At 42.0% G+C, this 17,322-nt stretch overlaps 1 protein-coding gene across 1 annotated transcript in view; it reads left to right on the top strand.

Annotated features, from left to right (window-relative positions):
- The first annotated feature begins 4,396 nt into the window (after positions 1 to 4,396).
- cckbrb (cholecystokinin B receptor b) overlaps positions 4,397 to 17,322 on the top strand; it is a 24,545-nt gene continuing 11,619 nt past the window's right edge. Inside the window, exons 1-2 of the mRNA XM_062534394.1 lie at positions 4,397 to 4,822; positions 17,175 to 17,322. The exon at positions 17,175 to 17,322 is cut by the window's right edge and continues 107 nt beyond it. Coding sequence (XP_062390378.1) covers positions 4,651 to 4,822; positions 17,175 to 17,322 — 320 coding nt within the window. The 5' untranslated portion in view covers positions 4,397 to 4,650. The remainder of the gene's footprint in view (positions 4,823 to 17,174) is intronic.

Raw genomic sequence — 17,322 nt, 5'->3', positions numbered from 1 at the left:
ACATTCATTGCCAATAGGTTACACACTTCATGGCAGACCAATAGAACTGGTTTCATCATATAAATATCTGAGTTTTGCACTGGAGGATGCCCTGTCTTTTAAATTGCATGTTGAAGTTTCAGTTGGGTTTTCATTTTAGGCATGGTGTTTATTTTACACTGCCAGCACAGGTAGTTAATTTGCTTTTTTTTGTCTATTTTAGATTGGTGTTTTAAAGACATACCTCAAACAAAGTGTTATTCTAACACTGAGATTCATAACGTGTGCAAATTACTCCACTCATCAATGGTAATGCATGATATGGTTTATGGCCTCTTTATGGGCAAAGATAAATGCACTGGTTGATTATTGTGTACAAGGCAATTATTGGTCAGCTTACCTCTTATAGGTCTGCATTTGCAAACGGATAAGACTGGGTACAATTTGCACTCTAGCATACCTGTATCTTATTAATACTACTATTATTACTAATGTAATATACCTGTATATTTCTGTTTGATGTTCCTGCAGTACGTTTAGTGTTTGGCTACAGTGGTCCAGCTGCAGTTCTTGTTTCTAAATTTGGTATTGTTTTAGTTGTATTTTTGCCGAGGTTTTTTAGTTTTTTGTCATAACTGTCTGCTTCCCTTGGTCAGTGTGTGGTCTTTTGTCTATCTGAGTGCTGCCTTCTTGGCCATGGCCCAAAGAGAAAACAATCTCAATGTGCTCTTTTTTCCTGGCTAAATGAAGGTCAACATTTTCAGTAATCAACCCTGCTGGAGATAAATGCTAGATAAATGGAGATAAGTTTTTCTATGTCATGTTTTGACATCAGACCTCTAAGTTTGGCAACGTTTTTCAGGTGATCACTTTCATGTGGCTATTGAAATTTATATTTACATTTTTATCACTGTCAATTATGACACCAAGATTTTGACAGTGCCCTTTGCTTTGAGCCCTTTTATGTCCGAGAGTGTCTCTCCTCCTTTTTACCAAATATAGCGCTTTATCAAGGCACAAGGAAGTATGTGTGTGTGTGTGTGTGTGTGTGTGTGTGTGTGTGTGTGTGTGTGTTTTATTCTGTGTACCACATCTACATAATTTTTATGATCATTTATGTTTTTAAACATTATAACAAATTTAAATATACACATACGCTTGTGCCTCTTTAAAGGGATATTCCGCCATTTTTGGAAATACGCTCATTTTCCACCTCCCCTCGAGCAAAACAATCGATATTTACCTTGTTCCCGTTCATCCAGCCATTCTGTGAGTCTGGCGATACAACTTTTAGCTTCAGCCTAGCATAGATCACTGAATCGGATTAGACCATTAGCTTCTCGCCTGCTAGCTTCATGTTTAAAAGTGACTAAGATTTCTGATAATTTTCCCATTTAAAACGTGTCTCCTCTCAAGTTAGAAAGTGCAATAAGACCAACTGAAAATGAAACCTGGCGTTTTTCTAGGCTGATTTGACATGGAACTACACTCTCATCTGGCGTAATAATCAAGGCAACTTGCAAACATACCATAGGCGCAGTGATATCGTACGCAGCATCTGAAAATAGTCCCCATAGACATCAAGCAGTAGTAGTGCCAGTAGCTGCAAGTTGCCTTGATTATTACGCCAGATGAGAATGTAGTTCCATGTCAAATCAGCCTAGAAAAACGGCAGGGTTCATTTTCAGTTGGTCTTATTGCACTTTCTAACTTGAGAGGACACACGTTTTAAATGGGAAAATTACCAGAAATATTAGTCACTTTTAAACATGAAGCTAGCAGGCGAGAAGCTAATGGTCTAATCCGATTCAATGATCTATGCTAGGCTGAAGCTAAAAGTTGTATCGCCAGACTCACAGAATGGCTGGATGAACGGGAACAAGGTAAATATCGATTGTTTTGCTCGAGGGAAGGTGGAAAATGAGCGTAATTCCACAAATGGCGGAATATCCCTTTAAGGATGGAGAACACTGTGTTAATCAATTATCAATTAATTACATGTAATTATGTACAGTGTATTCCACAGACAGAGAGAGAGAGTGTGAAAACCCGGTGTAAACAGTGTGACAACAAGGAATGTTTTTGTTTTCACATCCAGAGGAGCTCTGTTAAAAACACAAATGAACTCCAGTGTGTGGTCATGAGTAATTGCGTGTGTTTTTACCCTTAGCTCTTCCTCTGACGTAGGGGAGCCTGAATTCTTGGGCAGTGCTGGCTTAGAACTGGTCTTCGGTGGATCACACTGGTTACATCTACTCATGAACCCTACCTCTATATAATCCTTGGCTTGAGGATCAGTGGACCAGTCATCCGGCAATTTTTTTACAGTACAGTATATATTCTTCATCTAATATCAAGGCTGAATACTATTTGTATCAGGCAAAACTGCTTCAAGACATTTATATGTTTTGACATTTCCATCCATTTTAGGCTTCATATGCGTGTCTTTTTTGTGGTTTCGATAGAGGGACTGAAGTGAACAACAAATGGACAAACTATGTGTTTTCTCTCTGTGTGTGTGTGTGTGTGTGTGTGTGTGTGTGTGTGTGTGTGTGTGTGTTCATTCAGGTGTAAGACTGTAGGAGACTGCATGTCTGAGCTATCGTTTGGATACTGAACTGATGGATACAGGTAGACAGACAGTGGCAGCTAACCGGGACCTAGGGGAGTCTGTGTTTATACAGAGCCTTTTTCTACTCATCGGCCGTGGAAATGTACTGCCACTAACCAAATATTTTTGAAGCCTTACACACACACACACACACACACACACACACACACACACACACACACACACACACACAATGATTGTTTTATTTGGAATGACCTACAGTATACTGATTAAAGCAACACAGCTTCCAAATATTCACTGTTATGTTTCACCTGACAATTAACATTTTGTGCTAATAGTCGCAACCACATGAATAGATTAATAGCCTATATGTATGTTAAGGATAGAGGTACTGCCTTCTCCAAACAATCAGATGTTTGTGATTATGATTGCTGCAGAATGGTATTTGGCTATGTTCTTGAAAGTCATTTTACTCCGACCAACAATTTGCAAGCTTCTGATGCAGCGTCTGTGAATTGTGTCCTAGACTACCATAAATTAGGATCATCAGTCTTGTGCTGCAATCACACACTGCTAAAGCATTAATGGTATTTTTATCATGATCTCAGAAAAACACAGGTCCATGTGAGCATCAAAGCAACAACCTACTTCCAAGATTTTTAGGAAGTTCATTGACAACTGCAATGTCTGGAGAATCTCTAAGGACACTTCTGGGAGCATTTGCGTTGACATTCATGCAGGTGTGCACTGTTGGTTGTGTGTGTGTGTGTGTGTGTGTGTGTGTGTGTGTGTGTGTGTGTGTGTGTGCGTGTGTGCGTGCGTGCGTGCGTGCGTGCGTGCGTGCGTGCGTGCGACATTAAAGGGGGAACCATTTTTGTCTGCACTGCATGCCCTTGTTTGGAATGAAGCTGGTGCTGTGTCTCTCCTTTCAGGTCACTGACACGAGGACATAAGTAACTTTTCAGTTTGCTTCTTTACAGTGATCTAAGATCAGTATTAAGACGCAGAACTAGGCGAGGAGGCAATTATTCAATGTGTACCTGCATCATTAAGCCATGCACCTGGACGACTGGCCAACAGCTGTCTGCATGAATCTGCAGACTCAAGTGGGAACATTTCAAGTTACAAGCCCACAGTGGAGTCATGGTTTGTGATTGCCAAACTATTTTGCATGAGTGATGTGCGGTTGAGGACAGAAATAAATATTATTAATAATAATAACAATAATAATAATAATAAAATAAGGTCTATTTTGATTTCTGTAATGAGCACATTTATCTTCATTATCATCATGACATCGTTTCTTAATTCAGAGCTTGTGACAATCAATCAGCCGAATAGGCTTACTGTAAATCCACCTCATTTTCTCAATATCTTATTCGTGGTTCGAGTCTGTTTGCAATATAGCATCGGCTCAGTCTCATATGTTGGAGGTAGAATTTGCCTGAATAATATGCGCTTGACCTGAAAGTAGTTTCTTATCTTACCCTGAACACCTCCGCATACATACAGTACATATAGTATGTATATATATATATTTGTTTAATTCCCCCCACTAGGGGGCATTACTACGACGCTTCTCACAAGGGCAAACCACTCACCATTCATAACTTTTCTCTGTTGGAGATGGGTAGGGGAGTTCTCCCGACTCATTCTCCGCTTTTCACTTGACGAAGTCATCCCTCCCTCTTCAGAGCATCTCAGCAGACTCTCCAATCCTCATCCTCCTACCTCTCAGTCCTCCCACATACTTGACTACCCAAAGAGTCACCAGACGCACACTCTCGGCGCATAAAATCTGAGGTCTCCCGGTTTAAGTGGCTTTAGGCTCAAAACGCAGCAGACTTTGTATGTAGTCTGACTTTCTTTAGACACATTCTTTAAGCATTTGATTTGCATGACCTTATCTATCTAATAGAAACAAAGCATAAGTTGAGTATCCATCCTAATCTGCCAGAAATGCAAGAGTTTCTGGGGAGGTGATGGCGTTATCAAAATAGCCCAGTGATGGTCCAAAAGTAAGCGTGTGAAGAAGAACCAAATGGGATACGTTCATCCGGACGCGTTTCTGCAGTAGGTTCGAGGTGTAACATTTTTCTATGTTACAAACTGTTCACGGCGGAATGGACTCACCAAAACAAAACGAGACTTTCGCGCTCTTTGGATGTTCTCTGAATGGGACTGCAAACGTCAGTGTGGATGTCGGCGGCAATGCAACCACCTGTGGTGATGCTTCCTTGCCGCCCAGAACAGCACAGCCGCGTCAAAAAGGTAATGCGCATTTGGCTTTCATTCGACTGTAGTCTTTACATTAACGAAACTTGACATACGCTTTTCCAGAAGTCGCGTAGCGTTTGCGTTTTGTTTTGAAGTCCATTAGGAAGTGCTACGCCTCTCATCTGTTATGTTGTATATAACCAGCAGTTCCCTTTAACATTACACATCATCATATCACTTGAGTAAGACCTCGTTACTCAAGTGATAGGATGATGTGTAATGTTAAAGGGAACTACTGGTTATATACTACTGAAGCATGTACTTACAAAGTAGTTCAGACTCTGCTGTCAGCATGAATGTGGATTGTTGAGCTATGATGATTTTGAGTCAATATGAGAATACTGACATAGAAATTCATAATTCTTAAAGGTCACCCATCTACTCAGTTGCAGATTTTATCCATGGTTTCATTCAGACCATTATTGTTTGGCCATGATCTTGGCTTTGAAGTTGATTTCTCTCTCTCTCTCTCTCTCTCTCTCTCTCTCTCTCTCTCTCTCTCTCTCTCTCTCTCTCTCTCACACACACACACACACACACACACACACACACACACACACAAACACACAGAGCTCACATTAAGGCAAACAACGTGGAAAGCCATTAAGGCATTGCAGACTTATTTACCTGACAAAATAAACGAAACGTTGATCTATCTGATCCAATATTAGACATCGTTATCCATTGTGCAGTTGAGTCGAAAAGAAACGAATCACTTCGAACCTAAATTCAGTTTACCCCATTTACTGTCAATTAGGAGAGCGCTGATGGCAAGTTATTGTGCTATATGGTTCTATTACTGCACACCTCAGCCTTCGTAATAGATATCAATGACCTATCGCAAAGCACTGTAGTGCCTTAAAATGGGCTCTAACGATGGTGAGACCTAGCGTATAGACCTTTATTCTGGAAATAAAATACCACTCACATTGCAATGTGACAAAACATTTTGCTCTGCTTTATTCTGTGAGGAGGAGAGTGACCAACCAATTATTTTGACCCTTGCAGGATATATCTGTTCATTCTTTGGAAAGCTCATTAAATGTGACATAGAGGATTCTCCTCAAAGCCATCTGTGGCATGCTCAAATGATTGAAAATGGCAGAACGATATTACTGGAAAGGCACAAATGGCATTTAAGTTGAGTAAACAAAGGGATGTTTACCTCGCTGGTGGGATTTGAGGCCAAGTGCATAAATGCATGGAGATTACATGGAGCATCAGCTCAGAGGAGGCCATGTACCATGTTATTTTAAGTCATTATCCCCTGGCACTGTGGCTTGTCGGAGTACAGTCAGTGAACTGGACAAAGCACAAAAGTCCGGGAGGCCTAGTCTAAATATAGGAATAAATGTGTTAGATGTGTGTGTGTGTGTGTGTGTGTGTGTGTGTGTGTTCGCGTGCACGTACATGTGTGAGATTCTATGTGCAAGTGTGTTATTCTTTGTGTGCAAGCAAGTGTGTGTGTGTGTGTGTGTGTGTGTGTGTGTGTGTGTGTGTGTGTGTGTGTGTGTGTGTGTGTGTGTGTGTGTGTGTGTGCGTGCGTGCGTGCGTGTGTGTGTGTGTGTGTGTGTGTCTGTGTCTGTCTGGGTGTGTGCGTGCGTGTGTGTGTGTGTGTGTGTGTGTGTGTGTGTGTGTGTGTGTGTGTGTGTGTGTGTGTGTGTGTGTGTGTGCGCGTGTGCGCGTGTGCATGTGGGTGGGTGTACATGCCACAGACAACCTGATCAGGTGGAAGAGTAGCATCCCCTTCCTTTCTTCAGAAGGCACTAGCCTTCCATTCTTAAAGATGCAGCCAGCAATCGTACGCAATCTCAAGTCATAACATTGTTCTTGTCGCATTCAGCAAACATCTCCTCAACCCACTGGCTGCCCATCCTGGGAGTACACTAGTATAAGGTGACCAGATGTCCCAGACCAAAACCGGGGACTGTGAAAAAAACGGGGACATTTTCAGTTTGACTATCAATCTGATCATATTGACATAGGTAGTTTTTCTGTATTTTGCCGGGGACAGGCTACTAAAAACAGGGACTGTCCCCTGAAACCGTGAATGTCTGGTCACCCTACATTAGAATAATAATAAAAATAAAACAAACAGTGTAGGCAGCCAAACATAAGAAACACTGTGTGGAGAGATGGGATGTGATGGGAATACTGAAGAGTTACCTCTCTGATGTGTTTTGTTTGATTTGAAAATATAATGTACGTTACTTTTGACAAAAATGTCTGCTAAGAAATGTAAATATAATCATAAACATAAAAACAGAATAACAGAATGTCATGCGCAATAGCTGACTTCACCTTTTAGTATGACTATCTCCTGTCTGAGTAAAACATGGCTGCCATTATGCTTGAGTCATATCACTGTTAGTGTTTCCCTCACGTCGTTAAATCACTTCCGTTGATGGTGTCGTTTTCTCCTCTCCATGGCTGTACTCCTCCACTTTGTTTTCCTCTGGATGTGGAGCTGCATTCGCTCTCTCTCCATATAGATCCATCCGACCCACTTTGTTTACCTGAGTTCACTTAAAGTGATTTGTATCGGTGCCCGTGATTACACGCTAATGTTTGTGGGAGCTCTTACACTGTGCAGTCGTGTCTGTGCATTAGCTAGCAAGTCTATTTCATTTTGAAGGCTAATAGTTCCTTCCCCCCACAGGGCAGGACTCTCTATATGTTCCCTTCCCCTGGTAGAGAAAGGTGTTAGCAAGATCAAGGTCATATAGCATGAACCACATAAATCAACTGATAAAGACTGTATTCCTTCTCTGAAGCGTCCACATACATGAATAGTAAATCCCCTTAAACGTGCAGTTATGGGAAAAAATAGTGTCCAGGTATAGTACATCTGCATGTAGGAGGCAGAACGTTGTTTTGACCTTGCACGGAGCGTTGTTTTGACCTTGCACGTCGTCGCCTATAGATCTCTTCGCCCAAGTCCCCGTGGTCCGCCACCGGTGTTCTCCAAAGCCGATATCATCAAGAGTCAAGACACTGGCCTTTTCCCAGCCTGTTGGATCAGCATTTAAGAGTGGAGCCGGGGCGAAGAGATGGTCATCGATTTGCCTTTCACAGGCCATCTCCTCATCGCCGGGGGCGCCCATCACGCTCCATTAAGCACAGATGCTCTGGCCGCGATCGACGGCCGTCGAGGAGGTGTCAATCACCGCTCCGTCTCTCCGCGGCCGTCGACCACCACGGCGACCGGACCGGCCAGGACTCGGGCTGAAATCACCGGGTCTCAGTGAGCGCTGGCAGGAAATGTCTCTGACATTTTCAAAACAAAAAAAAAAAAACAGATAAATATGAGCCATGTTTCCCAGCCATCAACATTGACGGTCAAACCCCCTCCTCCATCCTAATTAAACAACAAGTAAACAAGTTGACACAATCATTCTTTCATGGACCTTGAGTGTCTTCTCATAAATATCAGTGAGCTGAAAGCGGTTAATTGGTTTAGACTATAAATTTCTCACATGGTATTGAGCAGATAAGGACTTTTCAGTGATGAATGGCCAATAGGAAGTCCTCTGCCTTATCTTCAGGTCTTCTCCATGTCACTCCCCACAGTTTACCTGACTCACATAGCAATTCATTGTCTCAGCTCCCTGTGCAGGTCACGCCAATGAAGCACCGCAATCAGCTAATTGGTCAGAACGATGCTGGTGCCGATCTATCCATCGAATAGAAGCATATCAGGGTCTTCCTGTCAGCATGTTGTCTTAATCCACTCCTTTATTTTCCTCGTGTGAAGTGGAAGGCTGCAGGCTGTGTCAGTCTCATCCATTGCGCCATCATCATTCACAAATGCATCCTCCCTGTCATCTCACTGAAGTCCTCTTCAACTCACATTGACTTACTCCTCTTTGAGTAAATGGCTGAACGAATGAATGAATCTATTGAAATTACAGCTCTGGAAAAACATAAAGAGACACCTACACATTTTTCTGATGTCATCTTACGGTTGCTGAGTGACATTCAAATGATCTCTTAATGGTCTCTTAATGTTGAATTTGACCGTCAACTCATTCGAATGTCACTCTGCAACCGTAAGACGACATCAGAAAAATTTTAACCCTCTGTGTTGAATGGCTCCTGCTTGTTGTGTTCTGTCATGCCAGTTGGTGTTTCTTGCTCTTTCTAGATGTACAGCAAAGAGTTTGCCTATACAGAACCGTACAGCCAAGACTAGCTTTAACCCACTGGATTCAGTTTGTCAATATATGTTTTTATTTTATTCTGATGAAAGCAACTGCGTCAGAGATTGGTTTGTATGAGCCGACATTGACCCCTCTCTCTCTCTCTCTCTCTCTCTTTCTCAAACTCAAACTCTCTCAAACAAAGCTGGCGCGCACAAGTAGATATTTGGAGCTACTGGTGTGCGATCCCCGCAGGGTTTAGCAGTGTAATTATCTCATTATAATCCAATGTTTTATGTGCAGTGTCTGACATTGTAATCAACAAATCACGCATGGATTTCACATGAAATCTCAGAGATGTCCATCCACTAGTGATGCGCGGGTCGGGTATTTTTTCAACCCGCGGGTCCCGCTTTTATGAAATTATTTGATCCGCCCCAGCCCGCCCCGCACCACTGTATCTATTTTGACAACCCGCCCCGCCCCGCACCCGCGACTATTAGCCTACATACTGGGCATTGTAAGTGCTTGGAAACATCGCCTGTAAACTGGCAACAACAAAGGCTATGATTATGAATATGAACGATAATCAGGTCATTATAACAAGATGATAGGCTACACATTTAAAAAATCTAGAAATACACAGCAAAAACCTACAAAGCAGCGTTTGTAATCTAGGCTAAACGTTTAGCCTACGAAATACGTCCGAAAGAAAACAAGGATTTGTATAGGAGATTGAGGCGGCTGAAAACGGAGAAGAATTTGAAGACAGTCAGTGTTGTTAATGTGCTGGACAGATAAAGATTCATCAGTTTGCCTAACTTAGCCTACTTGTAAGCTACTTAGTGTAAATTGACATTTCAAATATCAGAGTTCGTTTCTCTGTCATTATGCTGAGGAAAACAACATTAGCACTTGCCATTGAAAGCTAGCAGCCTGTTGCTGTTCCTGTTGGATCCTGCAGCAAGCTGGCAGCCGCGACTCAGAGGGGAGGGAGAGGCGATACGCCGCGCAACATTTTAAAAGTAATTGCAGTGGGCTTAGCCTACTCGTTTTGGCCACAATCCTACATACGGTTCCATTAATATAGGCTATAGGGAATTGTACGCAAAATACATAGATTTTAAAATGTAAGTTTGTTTTTAATGACCCGCCCCAACCCGCCCCGCAAATAAAGTGATAATTTCTTTACCCGCCCCAACCCGACCCGCGGGTTACCCGCGGGGTCCGCGGGTTACGGGCCGACCCGCGCATCACTACCATCCACCCTGGCCTGGGCCATCTTTTGAGTAAATCCTAAGCATTCTTCATGCATGCATGTCTCATGAATGTGTGACGACAGTGTTGTGTATGTAGTGTAAGATCGGGGAACATTAATGGGACACCTGCACCCCTGGCCTATGCATTCAACCATAGACTGTATATATAGAATCTATGCATTCAACGGATAAGCTGCGCACAGGGATTTGTTGGGACTAATGTTTCCAAGCGATCAACACCCCACAATCGTCGTCCTTACTCTTCACTAGATTTCAGTGAAACAAACAACTGCTAGTGGCACAATACTGAAGTGACTATTTACTTAATACTTAATTAATAACGCACAATGTAATCATATTTGCTGACATGCATCAACGTGTTTGAATGGCATGTTGCGTGTATACTTATTAGGACACTGAACATCATGGAAGTTAACATTTGTACGGAATGACACTAACTTTATTTCATTAATACTGAGACACAGTATACTGAGGCTGATGTGACACCAGATAACATAGAGCAGCTAAATGATCTAGGCAGGTGTTTACTAATGAAACACACAGACGCTGTTTATAATTGCAAGAGCCATGACCAGCGACTGACACCCAAGCACATTATTATGAGGGCTGCAGTCTACTTATCACTGTCTCTCATACTCATTAAGTTAGAGATGACACATGCTAAGCGTTGGTCAACATGCATTTAATGTGCCTTCACTGTGAACCTCTTTCTAATGGGGCAAGTGTACCCATTAAGCCCACCAGCATCTAACTTTAGGTATTTTTCATTGACTTTGACATGGTTTTATAATGTCAATGATGTTTATAATTGTTAAAGTGCAAGATTAATCTCTCATGCGAACATGTATTAATTAGTTAAAACATATTTTAGCATATAAACTGTAGATATTTTATGAAGAAAGTGAAAAGTCTGGAATGGGCTTAATTGGTTGTGTGGCACCATTTAAGCCTGTGTATGTTCCAAATAAACCCACATCATGATTTATTGACAAAATATATATATTTTTAAGAAGTAAAACATCAATATATTTATTCAATAACAGTGAGGTGTTTAAAAATACATTATCCTGGACATATTCCTCAACAACCTCTAAAAGGTCTGCCCGAGTGAAGCCCCAACCAGTCACACAGGATCTGTAAAGTTTGTAGAAAGATCAGACATTAGAGGGATTGCTCATTGAAACGCATTAGGTGGGCTTTAAAAGAGCATACTGTATAATGGGCTTAAATGGTAATGGTGAAAAAATGAAGAAATTGCTGAAAATTGAAGAAAAGCATTACTTTCTGAAGGGTCATAAACATTTTTTGGGGGGGTCTTTGTGTGATATGGATGGGACTAACTCAACACTGTCAGATGTGATTGGTTCAGAATAAAAAAAAAATGTCATGGTCATGGAAGTAAAAAAGTGCTTGATTGGTTACGTAGAAAAAGTGTTTTTTTTTTCTTTTTCTAATTTGACTTCACAAATGAACGACGGATGAAATCCATTTTTCTACCTTAAGTGTCATTTAATTATTCACATTTAATTTAGCTGTTTAAAAATCAACTGAAAGACTTGATTGATATTGTACCATAATGCATATCCAAAGCTGGCGCATTATGTATGTAAGCGTATTACATTTGATTGTTGGGTTATTTATATTTGGGCTGCTTACACGGCTTCTTTGCCAGCTTATTAACTCCAGTTAGGAATGATTGGGCTTAACGTGTTCATTAGGATCCTCTTTATTGCATTGATTAGCATTTAATGAAGAGAAGACACCTATCACTTCCCCTAACTGAAATGTATTTACCTAATTTTGCCCATTGATCTGAGCACACTGCATTGCCCATATTAACGATCAAAACTTGACTGCCTAGCAAGATACACAGTCACATCTACACCTGCCAGTACCATACCATACACGTGAAGTATCTGGCACTGAGATCCTTTGAGTACAGTTCCTGGTCTTTGGGCATAGAGTTGGGCATACTCATTCTAGAGTAGGCTACATAAATCATCAAACAAAGAACTGTTAGCCGATCGGTGTATTCATTCTTTGCAGAAAATGTACAGAATCCACCTTTCTGAAAATGAATGAAGGAATACTGTACCTTAATGTCCTTTCACATGTACAACAGAATTTGAAAGTGCATGTATTTTATCTGTGCAAAAAAAGAGAGTTCAATAAAAGAAAAATAATCCATAGCAATAAATAATGAAAATAAAAGCCTAAAATGAAACATGCAACCACACACACACACACACACACACACACACAAACAATACATCACACATTCACATTCTGCTGGCATTCTCACTTCATATGTAGATGAAGTTCTAGCATTATTTGGGGTGGTTATTGCTCTGGGTTAGAAACCATTTGTAGTCTGTTTGTCCATGATTTTGTTTCGCTCTTTAACCCTCATGTTGTCCTCAAATTTTACCGACGTTTGTTATCCTTGGGGTCAATTTGACCCCAGCTAACAAAACTCTCAAAAAATGATTGAAATTATTTTTTTTTTTGTGGTAGGTACTTAACAAGAGTGTAATAACCACCATCAAAAGCCCTACAAAACAATCCCACCCCCCCACACCCCTTTATGAACCCTGGGACCCTGGCTGGCAATATGGCCAATCCAGTGTCAACAGCCCAAAGGCTGAGTTTTTGGACTTTTTCAGACCTGCCAAAATAACTTATATGTAATATGTACTTGTTTATGTAATAATGATAATAAGTACATGTTCTCATACTATTACAATAATAATATTCATTTTGTGTCAAATTTTCATTTACCTCATGTTTCATAAAAATGGGGTCAAATTGACCCCAATACCACCAACGTAACTATTTTTTTTACAGGACATTGGAAACATATTTTTGTGCAAATTTCATGTTTACTCTGTTGTACCCTTCAAATGAGGAAAAGTCATGAAACTTGAAGCAAAACAAAAAAAGTGAACCATATATTTTAGGATGTTAAACACTGCTTGGGGTCAAATTGACCCCAAGGACAAGATGAGGGTTAATCTCTGTCCAAGGGCAGTTGAAACAGACAGTGACCCGCGTGGGATGGGTCCTTGCGGATGTCGTGGGCTTTTTTGAGGGAACAACCGGGAGCTGTATAGATCGTCCAGGGAGGGACGTGGGCAGCCAATGATCTTTTTGGTGGTGGTGAATACTTGAGTGAAATCATAGTTAGTATCAGTTCCCATCTAGTTTGGAGAGACAACAGAGCGAGTCTAGACATCACAGTCTCCAGTGTATTTTAAACAGTGAAAGAGCACTTCTTTGGAGAACTTTCTTTTATAGAGGATTCTTAAAGTTGGAGAAGTGGTTCTTGGAAAGTCACTTCACAGAGCATCATGAGCTCATCCAGAAGTAGGCTACCTCACGTTGACAACAATCTCCATGCCAAGACTGACGCACATCCTCAGGCCTTCAAGTACTGTATATTGTAATCTTACCAACTTTTTAAAGATGCTCACTGTTAAATTTAGCTATTTTATTGTTGTAATTTGTATATCGCTTCCAAATCCCATAACCATAACCATAAATATATCGTTTGAGCACTGACTCTTGGATGGTGGCCACGCACAGGGCCACAGGTATGCTAAGCTCCCTCTAGCTAAACGCCGGCTTGAAAAGAAAAACAAACACAGCTAAACGCGAGACATTACCGCTCCTCCCCCCTTCAGGAGCCTGATGGGAACAGCTCTCGTCTCGTCGCTGGTAAACATTCCGAGACGATCCGGCCAAGGAATAAAAAAAAAAAAAAGAAAAAAAGAAAAAAGAAAGAGAAAACACATCCTCCCCTCTCAACAAGCATATTTTCTCTCGGTGGCGAGACGGGGGCCACAACACACACACGCATCCTTGGCCGAGCTGATTAGGGATGACAGAGAGTGTCGGGGTGCAGGAGGACACGCTGGCTCACCCGGCCCAGAAGCAAACAGCCAGAACAAATGCCAAGAGTGCAGCGCGCAATACGGTCAGGGAGATTTGTGCCCACCCTGCAAGCAGCGCCCAAGTAGAGGAACTAATTGGCTTTGATCAAGCACTAGGCGGTGTGTAACATATTTTAATAAGCGTAGTGAAATGGAGGGTTATCTTCATCCTCTTTCTCGCTCTCTCTCTTTCTTTTATTTTCTTTCTTTCTTTCTTTCTTTCTTTCGTTCTTTCTTCTCACACACACATAAACGCACACATTGTTGTGTTTATAAATGATAGAATTTGCTTAACCAGCTCACGAGGGTAAAAGTTTTGAATATTTAACTATTGGTATTAAAAGTGCACTTCATTAGTGAGGAAAACAAAAAACAAGCGCAGACATACAGTGATAAGCTTGTCCTTAAAATATATAGTTGAAACATCCCAGTTTAAAAGCCTGAGTTTTATAATGATCTGGATTAACGCAGGACGGGGATCTATATTAGGTCTTGCACTGAAACGCAGCCGTATAATCAGTGCAATTTAATTCATACGCAAGGGTGATCTTGGTGTTGCACTCTATTGGAAATCGGCAAACTGTGCGTCGTACTTTGTGCTCATGCGCCAAGTGTGTGTGTGTGTGTGTGTGTGTGTGTGTGTGTGTGTGTGTGTGTGTCTGTATGTGCATGAGTGCGTGTGTGAGTGTGAATGTTTTGCTCGAGGCAATCTATTGGAAGCCATATCACATTTCTCTCAGTGCCAATACCCAGTTAGGCACTGCCAACATCCAGTTCAGTGGCTCACTCTTGAAAGCCCGCACGTGCTCTGTGGGGATGGCCAGATTGGCTGGTTGGCAGTGACCAGCGGCAGGTTGGCATCGGCTAAAAGGTCCCTCAACAGAACAGAGTGGTGGGCCCAGGAGATCCTCTTCTCTCCACTGGCCGCCTTTACCAATTTTGTTTATGTACAATCTGTATAGTTCTTTACATTGTCAGATTAATTTTACTATGTCTCAATTCAATTTAATTAAAAATATCCTCCTCCAAGGTTTTGGTGCCACCCTGACCTCAAGCTGCAGTGTATCCAATAAGGAGATGCAGCATGTTGGGTACTGAAATATTCACAAGAATCTATAAAAATGTAATATTTTTTTTCAATATTAGTTGTGCAGATGTGTAGTCTTTTTTCCACACATCAGTTGAACCAACAAAGTAAATGCAAAAATAGAGACTTTTGTGTAATTGCTCCATATTTTGTGTAGTCATTCTATATCAGAATCATATTGACATACAATCCAAAGTCTTCAAGAAAGAGTGTTACCTTTCATTTGAGACCAAGATGTGCAGTAAGCATTTGATTTTCAATATACCTTGGATAGCCAAAACCCAAAAGTCCTATGGGTAGTTTCCATAGGGCATTTCAAAAATGCATGAGCATACCTTTGGCAAATAATGTTCTACAGTACTCATATTTCATGCTATATTGATCTACTTTTGCACCCAGCTTCAAAAGACCTGGTGCTAGGGCTCAGTTGTGTTTCTAAGTCCACTCAAGTGACCTAGAGGGCTGATATGTGGTCAGTTCAGAGACGCGTTGTTATACGGCAGAAAGAAAAAAAACAATGCAGTAGGCACAGTGCAGTGTCGGGGAGAAAGCCTAGAAATAGCCTTACCCTTAGGGGTTCCTTTGATGGACCCTTCAAAATGGTTTAAAGAACCATTTAGGGGTGCCATATATGAAGCGTGCAATATAACTATTTTTGGTTCTATATCGCACCTTTCATTTCTAAGAGTGTATGCACTGCATTGTTCCACCGCTGTACGTCGTGGGACTTGGGCAACTGCACGTCCACACAAAGTCTGCCAAGTCAATTCCAGGTTTTTCAGGTTTTCGAAATATCAAAACAAGCATGTTGCAATAATGCATGTTTGAGCCCATTGGATGAGAGCAGTCAGCATTTATAAATGAATGCACCGTTGTCTTTTTCCTCTGCCACCTTGTTTTATGACGGCTTTAAGGGAATTGTGACGCTGTCGTGCAATAAGACCCTCATCAACCACCCTGTCAGGCAGAGGAAGGGAGCGCTAAGCCGGGGTCCTTTCCCATGGTGCTCACGGCTCGTCGGGCCGTCACACGGGCTCGCGCGGTGACGGGCGACAACCTTTTCCTGGCTGCGGCTCTGGAAATGTCAGGTGCCTAATTCGCGCTCGTGTTCCATCACGCGAACACAAATTAAGTCTCTCGAGCAGATTGGAGATTTATGATGTTGGATAGTGCCCCCCCCCCACCACACACACACACACACACACACACCAACCTCGCCCCTCATTGCAAGACAATCTGTCCAGATGATGAGGTAGATCTCCAGGGCTTTAGGAAGTTATGATGATCCTGAGCTTTTCCATCAGTATGCAGATGCTGAGCAGGGTAGCGTGTGATCCCTTGGGTGCTCCGTCCAGCAGACGGTGCTTATCGATTTTAGAGCGAGGCGAGGCGAGGGAGAGGAGCGAGGTATAGAGGTATTGACCTGCATGTACAACAGAATTGACCAATACCGCACACATCATACCACACCAGCGCACCAGAGCACAGCACGGCGGGTCTGCTCTCCTAAATGCTAGGCAAACAGCTTCATCAGGAGGGCAAAAGCCCTACAGCGTCTCTGTTTGAGCACGGCTACCTAATGATTCTGGCGCATATTAAACGGGTGGTGATGGGATGTGTGTTGTTCTGCTGAATGTTTGACTTCTCTTTTTCTCTCACACCCTATCCCATTCTTTCATTTGTGTGTTTAGCCGACGATATGGACTGATTCAGTGATCTTTAGAGCACTTTTAATGAGTTTTTTTTGGTCAAAGTTAAAGTTTCTCCCTTTCTTTCTTTCTTTCTTTCTTTTCTTCTCCCTCTCTGTCTTTCCTGCTTTCTCTCTCCACATCTATCAACTCTCTGTCTTTCCCTCTTCCATCTCTCTCTCTCTCTCTCTCTCTCTCTCTCTCTCTCTCTCTCTCTCTCAAGACATGGACTCTGAAATCGTGCGGATCCTGCTCTACAGCCTGATCTTCCTGGTCAGTGTCTTGGGGAACCTGCTCATCATCGTGGTGCTGCTGGTCAACAAGCGCATGCGCACCGTCACCAACACCTTCCTGCTGTCGCTGGCCATCAG

The sequence above is a fragment of the Sardina pilchardus genome, chromosome 4 (genome assembly GCF_963854185.1).
Source record: "Sardina pilchardus chromosome 4, fSarPil1.1, whole genome shotgun sequence".
Classification (NCBI taxonomy): Eukaryota; Metazoa; Chordata; class Actinopteri; order Clupeiformes; family Clupeidae; genus Sardina; species Sardina pilchardus.
Note: the sequence above shows the minus strand (reverse complement) of the source record. Positions and strands in the feature narration are given on the sequence as shown.